A 16359-nucleotide genomic window follows, 5' to 3' on the forward strand; every position below is an offset into this window, starting at 1 on the left:
GAGCTCTTACTCAGAAGCAAAAGGTTCTGTCCACCCATCTGTTCTGATACCTGTGCTGAATGTGTTTGGAAAGAAGCCTGGCATCAAAGGCCAAAGGAGAACTAAGCTTTCTGGACAAACCGCAGGCCAAACAGTAGATGAACGGTAGGAAACCCTGTAGAAATAAAGGCTGAGCGGCAGTGATCAACAACTGAGATATTAAGGAATGGTCCAAGGCCAGCTGATGCACATATTGTGGACATAGCAACACCACAGTAAACTCTCTTTAATACTTTCTGCTCCCCACCCCCTTGCAATGCTCTTCTGTCAAATGGCTGGCATTCAGGCACTAAAAATTCAGCACTGTGTATCCAGCCATGGCAACCAGATGCTGACCCACTTATATTCTATATCAATTTTCTTTTTTCTGCTTTACTGCTAGGTAGTTCCTACTATTCTCTACCTCATTCTTTGAAAAAAATAATGCCACACATGACACCACATAGAAAAGTCTTGTGTCTGTCCTGGTTGATCTATGACATTTATGAAATTTTTAGACATGGATTATATAAAGTTCTTAAATCTTTGTAACGTATAGACATCATTAATATAAGTACTAGCCAGTCAGGCTTAAATTCCTGATTTCATTATCCTTTCAACCTGCAGCTCAGGCTAAACAGTGAAAAATTCCTTAAAAACCCACTGCATTCTCACATTCTGTGAATAGCAAAATGTTCAAAGGCGCATGCCGCAGGAACACAGGCATTGAACGACGCTTTGAAGAGTTCAGGGTGGGTCAGTGCAATCCACAAAGGTTGCAAAGGCACTGGGGAAAGGTTCGGTTTTGTAGACACCACAGTGGGCTTTCCTATATATTCCACTTCTTGGCAACAGGTATTTTTAAACCATGCTTAGAAACTGCACATATTTGACCATTAACATTGAGAATATTTAGTCTAGGCCAGGAGAAAATAACATTGGGGAAAATATGGCCCTTTTCAGATTCTGGCAGTGGGCGGAAAGAGATATCAAGTCCCAGATAATGCCATGGCTCCAGCCTTCTAGGACAACCTACACCAGCCATCCATTCCTACTCCTTTCCTCCTTGAAGAGGGTTGCTGAGGGATGTAAGGGAAAGAAATATGCAAAGCCTATATATGTCCACATCATCACCAACTACAGAACTGTCCAGGTTGACTTAATTTAGAGTAGTGTCTGGTGTCCTTCCTCACATCTTAGCTTTTAACCCCATGCTGCCATAAAAAACACTAGATCAAGCCTTAAGCTCAGTTCAGATTATTTAAACCAAGGACATTCCAGTGAACATCCATCAAAAGAACTGCAAATTAAAATGCTGTCTCAAGTTTTCAAAAATGTTGCAAAATATTTCTTCCCCATTTGCTAATTTTAATAAAGAAAAAATGTCCACAAAGTCAAATTCATTTTTTGTCCAAACATTCTCTGTCAAGTTATCTACATGCAGAAAAAGTTCAAAAACCAGCTACAAAATAGACATACAGAATGGTTAGGGTTGGAAGGGACCTCTGGACATCATCTAGTCCAACCCACCCACTAAAGCAGGTTCATCCAGAGCAGATCGCACAGGAATGTGTCCAGGTGGGTTTGAATGTCTCCAGAGAAGGAGACTCCACAACCTCTCTGGGTATCCTGTTCCAGGGCGCTGGCACCTCAAAGTAAAGTTTTTCCTCGTATTCAGATGGAATCTCCTGTGCTTCAGTCTGTACCCATTGCCCCTCATCCTATCATTTGGCACCACTGAAAAGAGTCTGGTCCCATCCTCTTCACATCTACCCTTGAGATATTTATAAACACCAATGAGATCCCCTCTCAGCCTTCTCTTCTCCAGGCTGAAGAGACAGCAGTAAAATACATTTTAGAGAGACAACCAGAAAAAAAAAAAAAAACAGGTGAAGAGTTGTTCATAATTATATATCCCTGTCATCCTTAGGATATTGGTTTTAAATTCTCTCCCCAGCTCATTTTTAATCTAATGATTTTTCTCCTACATCTCATCACCCTTGAGTGTAGTAACAAAGACACAAAACATAACTTTTAACATGGCCATAAGTGGCTTTTCAGGGAGATATAGATAATAGCTTACTTGATTTATAGGACAATTTTCCTGCCATGGGTTTGAAAGTCTGAAGAGATGGAAGATCTGTTCCTCCAATATTTTACTTCATGCACCAAGATAAGATATTTCTATTGGAAAGAATATAAGTCAGCCCAGTCCCAAGACAGTTACAAGCCTTTCTAGAGATAGAATATAATAATTCACTGCTGGAGAAATTCAAAACCCCCTCCTCAAATTGAATTGCACCTTTCTCCTCCCTACCCTGGTGGGGCCACCAAAGTCAAAAGAAGCAGCTCTTGCTTCCCTTGGTTACAACAAAACCTGTATAATCACATTGCTGCACCATTCACAGTCAGCAGTAATTTAACTATTGGACCTTATAGGTTTTATTTGCTCTTAACACGCACACACACCCACCCACACACACCAGCCCTTCTGGGTTTCTCCATCTCCAATGTACACCTTTATGTTTCATTATGCAATGAATATAATATCACACTCATAGATGAGGAGATCTGGAGCCTTATTTCTACTAGTACTACTAATTCGTCTACTTGACATGCAGGCACATTTGTTACTATTGGTTTATATGGGAGATGCTATGGACCAGGCATTATTTTTGTTATTTCAGGGAAGAGCATTAAAACATTGAGAAAGTGAGGGTTTACAGCTACAAGATTTTGCAGGCAGACACACAAATAAGAATACAGGTCAACTTTTTTATTATTATTAAATTGCTAGACAGAGCCAACAGCTATTTGCCAGTATTATGACTTGAAATTTTAGTTTCTTCAGGACTCTTAAGCCTTCCAGCTACTCTTGACCTGCAGAACTCTAGCAGTTTATCGACATGGACTCTGATCACTCACCTATCACACGGGATGCATTTAATGGAGGCTTGTGTTCCGTGGCATGGTAATACAGTACATTTTCAGAAAATCAGAGCCAAGAGAAGGCCAGATGATGATTTCAACAACAGAAAACAAGAATGAGTTGTTTTCTCTTGTTGAAATCCAAATACTTTTTGTAACTCACCACAAGTCTATGTTCTGAAAGCTAAATTACAAAAAAGTTCAAAATAAATACTTTCATGAATTCAAGTGCAATTAAACAAGATGAAGCTTCCAGCAAATAAAAATCCCTAAGTAGTTGACAACTAAAAATTAAAAAAATATAGCAGGGAAAGGATACGTACGCTCTTCTTCTACCATTCTTTAATCATCTATTACCAGAGTCATTAAACTGAGCTAAATGGACCTCTGTCGTAAACAATTATCACATCTTTATGTCCTGGAAAAACACATTAACTTGTTTTCCAGCTTTGAAAAATAGTAATAATGATAAGAGTCCATGGAAGTATTTTCTAAAGTACACTAAAGGTAAGCGGCAGAAGAATAAGTTTAGTACGTGAAACTACTGAAGGAAGAGGCAGCAGCAGACACACAAGGCAACTGGAGTAAGTTGTTTCAAGCCCTCAAACTGGATCATACTGACTTCACACTGCTCAGGATCCAAACAGCAATAAATAACACCAAATGTAGGATTTGGTATCGCAAGACAGGGTCTATATTTCCTCTAGAAAAAAAAAAACAAAGTCCTACACATGTGAAAGGCTATAAAGAGATGGGGAAAAAAAAAAACAAACAGATAAGGCATTGCTTTTTTAGAGGGGGCATAATTAGTCACTGAAATATATAGAGATGTGTGAGATTCATTCTTTCTCGCTCCCTGCAGACTTTATAGGTCAAAACTTGTGCTCAGAATTAATACAGCAATGGTCCAAGGGATCCAAAGAGATCACACCTCATGGCTCTTTCCCCACTGCAGAGGCCAGATCAAATCTCTGTGTGCAGCTTGTTTTCCGCATTACTGTTCCTGCTCTCATCAGGATGATCGTAAACCAACTCCCACAGAAAAAGTCTGGTTCCCATGCCTCTACTCAGTAGCTTATACACAGATTTAGATGCAAATTAATAATCTAACCCTTAAGCTCAGGAAAAAAAAAAAGCCTTCTGTACTTCAGTTTCCAGAGATTTCTAAATTGAGACCCTGCAGGTAATTGGTGAAAACGTAAAATTAGAGCTTTCCAGAACAGAGGCTCAAGTCCATTTCCCTCACTTCTACAGTGAATTACTAAAGCAAATCAACAATATTCTGCTAAAAATGCTGATTCAGGAGGATGAAAAAATATTCCCTGAGAACATGTTTATTCTGCTACACCCCTCCTGAGAAGGCAGGCGGGGAGGCGCTCCCTGCTGCCCCACCAGCTGGCGAGCCGGCCTGGCTGCTTCCCAGCTTGCCCGGCCGGGCAGCCCCCGGCTGGGGAAGAACCACATTTGCAAAAAAACCTGAAACAAATTGTTCTGTGTTCCCTGAGGTTCCACCACGTTGGCATTTTGTTCCAGCATGCAATAAAACAAAATGTCAACAACCCAGAATTTTCCACTAAACAGAAATACTCTTTTCTGGATAATTTTAGTCACAATCTGTACATGTGCTGTTTTTATTGCATCTCCACAAAAATAACTGTGTCTTACAGCGTCTGCTTTGATTCCACTTAAGAAGCATGGACTGAAAAGATAATGAGTATTGAAGGAATCAGTCCCATGTTGATTAATTTAATCAAGTTTTTATAAATCACATACAACATGATAAAATCCTGAGTATCTGAGGAAAGCGTTCAGTATCTTAAGACTATTACATTTAAAAAGTCTTGCAGAAGGCAGTATTATAATAATAGCTCTTCAGTTAGGCTGCTTGTTTGATTCTGCTGCTCATAGTACTTGGTTCACAACATTACAGACTGTAACAAGAGGGACATTTTACAAGAACTTTGCCTGTCATCATGCATATGGTGTTATTCCACTGATCTGTTCCCTGGAGAAATAACAAAGCACCTGGATTTCTAATTACCACTATATCAGCCTAAGGAATGACCAGTAATACAGACTGTTCCCTACTATTTGTAAAACTTCCTCCTCTTTTTTTTTTTTTTTCTTTTTTGAGAATATTGCATTCTACATGTTACTTCATTTGCACAAAATCATTTATTCAGCAAACTGCAGCAAGAGAACTGGACACAAATGGAAACGAGTGATTAATGTTAATTTTTTAAAGCTCGTCGAAGGAAATCATCCTTCTTGTAGATCTATCTACTCCATGAGTTTTCAGTCTGTTTTCATTAATAAAAAAAGGCAGCAAATCCAATCTATTTTTAAAAAAACATTGATCTCCTATCAATTTTATACTTGTGTTGCCTGTAGCACCTGATTTTGAAGAGGCCACAAAAAGACAAACACATAATTACTTTCAACTACAAAGCCTTCACAAGAGGCATCATACAGCCTCCGTTTCTTACTCAGAACGAAAAATATTGAAGTTTCCCCACATAGATTTTTAACCTGATGAATCCAGAGATTCTTCTAAATATAGCATCTTGTTTAAGGCCCAAAACTAAAGTTGTAACTGTTCTTAAATAACTGCTTTGAAATTTCTAAGCCAAAGAAATGTTCTTCTCAAAGGACAATAACAGCCTTTAACTATATTCTACTTCTCCTCCCTTTAATTCATCCTCTCTTCAAAATAACTCAAGACAATTCTGATTCCTCTGAAGTAAATTCCTGCCTGCACTAAATTCATACATTCTAATTTAAAAAAAAAAAAAAATCTCACAGTAACTAATGGACACATTAATGAAAGAGAAAACAGTGAAACCATCAAATGACAAAAAGAAATGATGAATTATCAGTCCTCAACTGAAGAATTTATAGGCCAAGATTCATGACTCATCTTTTCCAACGAAACAATTTGTGAAGTAGAAATGCTATTTTATTACAGTTTGGTAACACTTTATGTCATATTCTCCTTTAAGTTAACTACTTCAGACATCAGTTTTCCAGCATTATTTCTTACATTCACTCCAACTACTTTAGGTCTTTTGTGTTCAGGAAGTAGACAGAAGAACATTCAGATTGAAAGGGCATAAGATTGATTTAGAAGAAATCAATAAAATAAATGGTAACCAATTGTCAGGACTGGATGATATTGCCCAGAATTTATAAGGAACTAAATAACGAATTGGCAGATCATTAACTGTGACACACAGAATGCCATTTAAATCAACTTCAGGATAAGGCAGAAAGCAGTTAGGAGTAGCGCGGGTTTACAGAAACAATTTCTAGGAATGCAGGAAATTGAGGTACAGAAATCTGATCTCTGCACAGGTAAATTGTAGGACTATAGTAAGGCACAGAATTACTCAGCAAAGATACAATAAAAAGGAGAATGTCTATAAGCAGGCAAGTAACGCCCAACTTCTTTCTTTAAACATTTTTAAGGAGCTGGCAAGAAGATGAATAAATGAGATACTGATAACAATGCATTTTGATTTCTACAAACTTTTCAATAAGGTTTATCATCCAAGCTATCTTGGGATATGAGAGAAGGTTATCTGATGAAGTCTGAAGGGCAGAATAAAAACTGCTTCACGATACAGAGACATAATTAGTAGAGGTTACCTTTGCTGGAACCTGTCATTCAGTATATTCATACACTACCCAGAAATAGCTGAATGGTTTCTGGATTATTTGGAGCACTCAAAACCAACTGTAGGGAGCTGCAGAAAAATCTTATCCTGTAAGACTTGGGACAAAGAGGCACATCAAATTCAGTGGCTGTAAATGCAGAACCACATGAGGAAAAGACGGCCTAATTATGAGCAATGGTAGGGTCTAAGTTAACTCCCTCTGCCCAGAAGAGGTTGAGTCATTTTGAATAGCTGCATAAAACTCGTTCTCAAATAGACAAAGGATTAAAAGAGTAGAAAATAAACATTACAATCTGTTTTAATCACTGGTCCACCTATAGCTTGAAAACACTTATGAATTCTAAATCCTCACCTAAAATAAAGAGAATAAAAGTGAACTGGGAAGAGATAGAGGTAAGCTACCAAAGCTTCTGTAGAGGAAATATTAAATTAATATTGGCAGAAGAATTACAAAGGAGGGATATAATACAAATCCATCTAATCCTGACAACCATGGAAAAGGAAAACAGTGAAGATTCATTGTTTTCTCTGACTACAGAAACTCAAAGGCCATCTACCAAAAAGCTCAAAACTGATATTTTAAAATAAAGAGAAGTATCTTCCTCTTACAACAGTGAAACTGTGGAACTTAATGTCACAGTGTGCTGTGGAGGTAAGTAGTATGAATTAACTTAAATAGGTAGTTAAACAAATTAATGGAATGAAAGTCCATCGAAAGACATTAAACACATTGATGTAAATGCTAGGTAAGATTCTAAAGGCCAAGGTTGCAGTAAACTAAGGCAGAAGTTGGTTACTGTATCCATTTCATTCTTACATTCTTCAGCGCCTGCTACCAGCCACAGCCAGCTGAACTGCAAGTACTATCTTCATGATATAGAGGTATTTAGAAATGAAAGGCTTGATTTGGGTTCTCTAATTATTTCTCTCTCCATCCACCTCAAACTCTGCCACAGTTATGTTAATTTATTTTTCCAGACAGAATTTATCTCTGCACATTTATGCCTGTGCAAGAGCTATGTGCTGTCTGAGAAGTGGCCCAAGCTTTTGCCTGATGCTCTTAGATTAAAATAATTCTTTAAAGAACATATTTAGATCTGGACCCTTCAGTAGATGATCTTATGGTCAGACATTGTCACTGAAAAGAAATACCAGAAAGAACTCAAAATATTTTCCATACTGGCTCACCACAGTCTTTCATCCCTGTTTAGAAACCCTGAGTCAGCACCTGGAGTACCTCCAGCTCTGTGGAGATGGCACAGAAGCTGAAGATCAGATCCTTGAAAGTCTGAATGGGATTCTCCTGGCTCTTACTGAAGATAGCTAAGTATCACTCCACATCACTATTTAACCATCTGCACAATCTGAAAGCATTAACTGGACATTTCTGTCTATGATGATAATCTGTATTACAAGAAGTGTTTGCTGCTGGAACTGCAGCTGTCCTCAGCCTGTTTTGTTGTTTTCTTTTTTGTTTGTATACTTGTAAATCTACCTGTAACCAGATAAAGCTGCTGGTCACTAAAACAACTGAAGCTACACAGAAATTCCAAATTTAATGTTCTATTTACTACAAAACAAACTCCTAGGATTAAGTTGCAGTGACCCTTCCTTATCAGGTCACAAATTTAAAAAGTAGTTCCTAGTCTTCTTAGAAGTAAGTCTTTAAGGTCTCTGCACATTCTCCTGAAATGACATAAACCAGCACTTATCTTAATCTCCTGGCAGATGGTGATTTACTACCTTAAGAACAATTAGCCATATTTTTGACGAAGAAAAGCTAAGGGAATTGAGTGTTCTAATTGCTAATCTAATAAAAGATGTTGTGCCTACATAGAAAATTAATTGCTAGGCTATACCTCAGGAATAGAATCTTAATCCCTGACTTCCCATCCCTTATGCAAGCATCCTTTTATAGTCAGAGAAGATGAAACTGCTTTCCTCTTTGCTTTGCCACCTGTGCTCTGATTCAGCATGAAGCAGAATAATCAGCTGGAACTACGCTTGCTGCAATTCAGATGACTATTCTCATATATGCAGACTGAGACAGCCTTTAAGTACCTTGTTACATCAGAATCTTGGATCCCACACATATCCACTCAGAACACTATAAAACAAAGAAACATGTAAATAAACCAGTAGCAAATCTACTGCAGGTATTGTTAACACTCTTATCATTACAGAGCAGAGATCCCTCAGCCTACTCAGAGAGAGTGGGATCTTCCCAACTTTGGCAAAAATCCTGAAGGGCAATCCACGATGTGCAGTGAAAGCAGCCCACGTGCTTTCAGAGATAGCCAAGAATGGTATGTTGTACTACAGTGTTACTACAAGACATGACAATACATTAGCTCTATGTGTCTGCTTGAGTTCTGTGTCATGGCTACCAGCTGTTGGTCTTGCAATTGTTTTATTTCAACATGACAAAAAAAAAAAAAAACATAACTCCCTGTCCTTTACCTACACAGAGGAAATGAAGAAACCATGTATTGAAGCAAATTTGGTTCCAACTTTGATACCTTTGCTGGAGAGCACAGACCAAGAAATGTTGCTTCATGCTGGGAGGGCTATTGGCCGTATCTGTTATGATAATCGTAAGTATTGACTTAAATGAGTCCTATTTCCCCTAGTTATAAGGTATTACTTTACATGGCATTGTAACTCATACATTTTTTATAAGCACACAATGCACTTCACCCTCCAGTTAGATATACAATTAATACAGCTCACAGACACCAGGTTGAATGAATCCCAAGCACCTCCTAAACTCTGGATTTCCCTCTATTATTTTTTCTTTTTACTTCAAGGTGATCCATCTCTGTCAGAACTGTTCTGCAACTACAAGAGTAGCAGCACCTCATACAAATCTTGATTTTGCAGAACTGCCTTGGGCCCAAATCCTGAATGGCTTAGTCTTCTTCCAAAGTAATAACAGCATCTATAAAGCAAAGCACTTGTTGAAGAGTCTGTCAAAAAGCAAGGTCACTGTACTTTTAGCAACCTCCACTGTCCAACTTTGCATTTGATAGTTCTTGGCATTCACAAAATAATTTTAAAGATTAAGCTTTTGTTCATTACATGACAAACTACAGAAAGAAAAGTTACCAGTGTTTTCCTCAGCAATTCTGCATGTGGATAGAGACAGCTCTAGTTAGTACACTAGAACCAGGATGAAATTAATTTTTACTCACTCTAGTTTGCTTACTTCCCCCTTAAGTCACATGAATTTATACCTGCTTAATAACCTTACTCAGCCTACAAAAATTCCAAAGATACCTTGAGTTCAAGAATTGAAGATTCCCTACATGTTGAACAACTAACATTCAAAAAACTGGAAGAGGATGATTGCCCTGTATCAACTTTAAAGCCTTTGCTCTCTCTCAGTGGTATCTTGTAATAGCCCAGGTATTGGTAAAATGTCTTGTTTTGCCAAAAAATACTTTTAAGAATAAAAAAGACATTATTCCAACATGCGAAAAGCAGGTATAGGGACATTTGCTATATGAGTCAGAACACTTGACCTCCGAAAGCAGAGTTGTGACTAGACTTTGCTTTATCTTGAGTCTCCAGTCTCTTCCATCTCCTTGCCCTTCAGAACAAAAGAAGCCATAGGATAATAAAGCTGAGATTCCCATTCCCTGAGAGAAATAGGCCGTCTGTTCCTTACTCAATTTTCAGATACATACCAAGAGATACAGTCCATCAGAACTTGCTTTAGAAGCCACACTAGTAGTAGAGAATCATAGAACCATTTAGGTTGGAAAAGAACTTAAACATCATCAAGTTCAACCATAAACCTAACCTGCCAAGTCCCACTAAACCATGTTACTAAGCACCACATCTACTTGTCTTTTAAACACCCCCAGGGATGGCAACTCAATCACTTCCCTGGGCAGGCTGTTCCAATGCCTGACAACCCTTTCCATGAAGAAATTTTTCCCAATATCCCATCTAAACCTCCCCTGGTGCAACTTGAGGCCATTTCCTCTCATCCTATCACTTGTTACTTGGGAGAAGAGACCAGCACCCTCCATGGTACAACCTCCTTTCAGGAAGTTGTAGACAGCAATAAGGTCTCCCCTCAGCCTCCTTTTGCATGATATGCTCATGCAATTGCCCTCATTTTTTTTTTTTTTTTTTTTTTTTTAATGCAGCTTAATTCCTCAAGTCAAATTAGAAGGAGGAGATTTAGCAAAACTGTCCTGAACCTGCATTTCCCACACACGTGCATTAGCCTGAACCCACAGCACAAAAGCTGTACAAATTCTAAGAGTGTGAAAAAGAAAAGCTGCAAGCACCTCAGTTGGACCCTTTTTACCAATTTAACAGGTTGTTATTTAAACACCTTTAACTTCTATGCTTACTGTTACTAGGGGATCTTCAGGAACAGCTGGTGAAGGTAGGAGTAATCACTTCACTAGTCCGAATATTAACCGATTATGCAGAGAGTGAACCGCTTGTCCATGTTGATCTATTGGCCTTATGCAATCTTGCAGACCTTGGTAAGTAAATGCTTTTGTTTCTTGGAGCAAAGTATCATCTTCAAACTGTCACTGCCTTTCCATGTACATGAAGAATGCCCATGGATGGTGGTGGTGTTTTTGGAGGTGGGGGGTTTGTTATTTGTGTTGGATTATTTGTAGGGTGAGGGGGCTAGATTTTTTGCATTTTTCTTTGTTTTGTTGGGGGTTTTTTGTTTTTTTTTGGTTTGGTTTTATGTTGTTTTTTAAACACTAATATCTAATCAAGGACTGCCCACAGTATCTGTGTTGGAGAAGTAACTACTCTTTCCTGGAGTACTAACAATTGCTGGTACTATATTAAAACAATTAAGATTTAATAGACAGCTTTTGACCCAGAAAAATGTAGAGGGCAAAACCTCATCTTGTAAATGGACAGTATCAGCTATTTCAGATATGTTGCATTAAATACTTATTTATTAAAAATGTATTTCTACTTAATAAAATTTATTTCTATTTAATAAAATAGAAAATAAAATGGGTGTCCTTGTGGACAACAGGATGATCATGAGCCAGCACTGTGCCCTTGTGGCCAGGAAGGCCAATGGCATCCTGGGGTGTATTAGAACGGGGGTGGTTAGTAGATCGAGAGAGGTCCTCCTTCCCCTCTACTCCGCCCTGGTGAGACCACATCTGGAATATTGTGTCCAGTTCTGGGCCCCTCAGTTCAAGAAGGACAGGGAACTGCTGGAGAGGGTCCAGCGTAGGGCAACAAGATGATTAAGGGAGTGGAGCACCTCCCTTCTGAAGAAAGGCTGAGGGAGCTGGGGCTCTTTAGTTTGGAGAAGAGGAGACTGAGGGGTGACCTCATTAATGCTTACAAATATATAAAGGGTGAGTGTCACGAGGATGGAGCCAGGCTCTTCTCGGTGGCAAACAATGATAGGACAAGGGGTAACGGGATCAAGCTGGAACACAAAAGGTTCCACTTAAATTTGAGAAGAAACTTCTTCTCAGTGAGGGTGACAGACACTGGAACAGGCTGCCCAGGGAGGTTGTGGAGTCTCCTTCTCTGGAGACATTCAAAACCCGCCTGGACATGTTCCTGTGCAACCTCACCTAGGCGTTCCTGCTCCAGCAGGGGGATTGGACTAGATGATCTTTTGAGGTCCTTTCCAATCCCAAACATACTGTGATAAAAGTTTATATGCCTTAATGAAACACCTTCCCTTTTCATTTACACAATTTTCAAATCAAAGGCATCTCCACTGATTTAGAGTACATCTTTCCTACTTTACACAAGTTGTAAGTATTGATGGAAGAAAAAGATGGGTATAAAAATATCACCACACTTTGTAGATGGTTTGACTGTATAATTTGACCTAATGCTTCCTGCATTTAGGGGGAGAGGCAGGGCAGGGGCTATGGTATCACAGTTACATCACCCTCCAGTGAGGTCTCTCCTTTATAGATCTCTTATCTTAATACCATATTCCACTAAAATGTGTTCTATGCCAGGACACAGTGAGCTTTAAAAGAATTTGATCTTTTTAACATACATTTTACAGATCCCAGAAGGACTAGGACCATCTAATCAGGGCAGAAAACATACTACTACTACAAACTGGCACACACCAATTTGGTATACTAAATAATCATACTACAAATGAAATTAAGTCAGGATTATTTTGATAACTATTCAAATCATAGAATTATTTAGGTTGGAAAACAACTTAAAGATAGTCAAGCTCAACTGTAAAGCTAACACTGCCAAGTCTTCTTGGGAGAAGCTACCAACCCCCTCCATGTTACAACCTCCTTTCCGGTAGTTGTAGACAGCAATAAGGTCTCCTCTCAGCCTCCAGGCTGAACAGCCCCAGTTCCCTCAACTGCTCCTTATCAGATGTGTGCTCCAGACCCCCCACCAGCTTTGTCGCCCTCCTCTGAACTCTCTCCCCCACCTTAGTGTCTTTCTTGTAGTGAAAGACCCAAAAATGAACACAGGATTTGAGGCCGGGCCTCACCAGCACCAAGTACAGTGGCACAATCACTTGCCCAGTCCTGCTGGCCACACTATTTCTGATACAAGCCAGGATGCTGTTGGTCTTCTTAGCCACTGGGGCAATTTCATTACAGGGTCATAGCTACATTAGTTACACAAATATAGCATTAAAGAAAGTAGTAGAAGGGAGAAGGGATGGAGTAGAGTTTTGCTATCTCAGTGCTGTCCAAAGGGATGGAAGTGTCTATAACAACAGAAACAGCAGTCAAGAACAAAGCAGTATCTAATCATTTCAGATTACAATAAGATAAGCTTTTCGTATTTAATCAGATAAAAACCATTCAAAATCCTGACTATTATATACACAGATACTGCCAAGGAAGCTCTAAGCAAGACAAAGGTTGCTGAACAGCTGGTGAAACAACTGAGAAGAGCAGAGAACCATGAGAGGCTAGAAATGGTCTTTGAGGTCCTGCAAGCACTTGCAGAAAATGGTAAGGCTCCTTTCAGCTTCAGGGAATGAGGGGAGACAAGGTACTGGCAGTTAGCCTAAGCTCTGAGTTCTGAGTTTGCCATGGAATCCTACTAATGGAACCAGCAATCCTTTCAGTCAAAAGAAGTCACAAGAACATAAGAATTCCTGGTACAAGCAAGACTTGGAAGCTTAATAGTTGAGGCACCAAAGACAGAAGGGAGAGAGTAACATTCCACATCTATAAGATAGCAGATTCATTCTCTATGCTGTCTAACAGGAAACCAGACTAGACGGATTGGGTTTTTTTAATTAAAAAAAAGACAACCAAACATCACAGAGATGTCTACTCTAAGCAGTGGTGTAACAAGAACTGAAATTAATATGCTAAAAATATCTAGATGCTCAATACATATTTTAAAAGCCTGAAAACTCCTGATTGTCAATACAAGAAAAGTCAAAGATCAATGCAGAAGCTTTGCTCACTCTGCCTTGGTGTTACCCTGGCATCAGACAGTCTCTTAAAACAAAACTAAAAAGAGTGACTGTACCTGGAAAAAAGACTGCCTAGAGTTTAACGATTTAACTTCCTAGTTTGAAACACTTGAACAAAGACCCAAGAAGCTTTTTGTGTGCTTTTATTGTGATCCCTACAGACGCTCTGAAAGTGCAGTTGGTGGAGGCAGGCGTGCAAGAGGTGCTGTCTGAGATCCTGCTGAGGCTCCAGGGTAGTTCACAAGCCGAAGATACGTGCATTGTGAAAGCTGCATCAGATCTCATTGTCTCTCTGCTTCTTGGAGGTAAAAAAAAAGGGAATACTGATGGTCCAGACACATAAAGAAACAACATCAAAAAGTCCCCTTAGCAGAGGACTTGTCACTTGCTTCTGTTGCTTTCATTTCCTTAACAGGGACACATCTGCAACCTGTTTAATAATTCTTAGGGGAATTCTTCTCAGACACCACACTTTCACTTTTTATAGGAGCCTAGTGCTCATATTGCCATGTTTCCGTTCAAGCATATACATACGTTGTCTCAAGTCATTTAATACCACTGTGACTGCTCCTGCACGGAACAGGAACACAAGCACCAGAACCTCAGGCCATTGTAACTGTACCTGTGGTTGTCAGTTCACACCCAGTCTGCTTTCAAAGCTGCCCTATGAGATAGTTTTCAAGTTAAAGCTAATCATTTGATTAAGTTGAAATGGTATTGAACTACTCATGTTTCCTCATTCACTATTGCAAACCTGTGCACATATTTTGAGTATTTGGATTAACAAACTAAATGCAAGAATCTCCTTGTAATGCAAGTTCTGCATCTATCTACCTATCTATTAGAAACAGACTACGCATATTGCTGACCTAGATTTTTCACTAAGTATTTAAGCTGACTTCAGAAAGAACACAAAAGTCTAGACCTAATAGCAACTTAGTTTAGGTGGCCCTGCTATGTTGTAATTTGGGCAATACAGATTTAAGAATCAAACATCAAGAACTGGACACTTACACTACATCCCGCCACCCCAAATCCCAAAGGAATCAACAATTTAAAGGTCTTAAATTATTAACTGAAAAAGAACAAAAATACAAAACCACAAAACAACAAGTCAAAAGAGACAGACAGAACAGCTCAGAGCTAACTATAAACAGATATGAGATGTTCTTTCCATTTATCATGCTACATATAGGTATGTGCAGAAGATTTTTGCTAGCTAAGGGATGTGGCATCATCTCCCAGAAAGCTGGTACTTGCGTAACATCCCAACACACACAGCTACAGAGACAGGATAAATGGTTGTTGCTAATTTTACAAAAAATGGTAAGGCTGGTTATTCTCTACCCCTCAAAGATGGAAAGCCACTGTTTGTGAGTGGAGAACAGGAAACACTATTGAATTTCATTGCTCCCTGGCTCTGAACCAGTGACATTCTTGCTTTTCTGCAGACTAGAGATTTGCATACCTTAAAGTTAGAGATGCTAATAATATTGAAGCAGTTTGAGTGACAAAATTGGGAAAAATGGGCTGGTCAGGTATGCAAGTTTTCACACTGTTTTCTTTTCTTGCCTAAGTCACACATTATTAGAGGGGAAACTCGGGAAATGTTTCATGACAAGTACATTTGTCAGAAATATATAAAAAAACAACCCAACATACAGTTATTGATGTTTTAGGTTTCAAGTCACTTTTAGAAAGGAAGGGTTACTCCGACACATCATGGGGGAAAAAGAAAGATAAAATGGCTATTTTGAGATTTCGCATTTTCCTATTATACAAACCAATCAGCCTTAATACTATGCAGACAGGAACACAGAGAGACTATTACAAACAGACTCCTGGAAGGCCTATTGTGCTGAATCTCTCAGCACAAGATACCCCACCATGTTTTCTGTCCTCTCTTACTGACAGCTACTGTACTGGTTTCAAATCCAGTCAACAAAAAGGAGCTCTTTCAACAGTGCTCAACTTTCTGCATTAGTATGTGCCTAATTATCTTAATATGTGCTTAATTATCATAAAATATCTCCTTACCTCTGTCTAAATGTTTTAGCTAGTCTGGTCAGTCTCACCTGTTTTGTTTGTGTGGTATTTGTTTGTTACTTTTTGTTTGGGTTTGGAAGGTTTTTGTCTGCCTTTTGTTTTTTTATTTTGCTGTTTTAGGTGTTTTTTTTTAAAGCAAGCTATCATACACACATCTCTCCACCTCCCACCAGCCCCCATCCTTTCCAGAGTGCCTTTCTTCTGTGTGTTATACCTTGCTCTGAATCAGCCATTGTGCATCACAGTTCTACAAAGGCCACAGAA

General features: G+C 38.9%; 2 protein-coding genes across 9 annotated transcripts in view; one reads left to right on the plus strand and one right to left on the minus strand.

Moving 5' to 3' along the window:
• The window catches only part of SH2D4B (SH2 domain containing 4B), a 126239-nt gene that overhangs the window by 100654 nt on the left and 9226 nt on the right, over positions 1-16359 (minus strand). The window lies entirely within an intron of this gene.
• LOC102084425 (rap1 GTPase-GDP dissociation stimulator 1-like) overlaps positions 1-16359 on the plus strand; it is a 36117-nt gene that overhangs the window by 6743 nt on the left and 13015 nt on the right. Inside the window, exons 2-7 of the mRNA XM_065067686.1 lie at positions 7832-7942; positions 8804-8926; positions 9089-9214; positions 10994-11122; positions 13451-13576; positions 14211-14354. Coding sequence (XP_064923758.1) covers positions 7832-7942; positions 8804-8926; positions 9089-9214; positions 10994-11122; positions 13451-13576; positions 14211-14354 — 759 coding nt within the window. The remainder of the gene's footprint in view (positions 1-7831; positions 7943-8803; positions 8927-9088; positions 9215-10993; positions 11123-13450; positions 13577-14210; positions 14355-16359) is intronic.

Source organism: Columba livia, chromosome 6 (genome assembly GCF_036013475.1).
Source record: "Columba livia isolate bColLiv1 breed racing homer chromosome 6, bColLiv1.pat.W.v2, whole genome shotgun sequence".
Lineage (NCBI taxonomy): Eukaryota > Metazoa > Chordata > Aves > Columbiformes > Columbidae > Columba > Columba livia.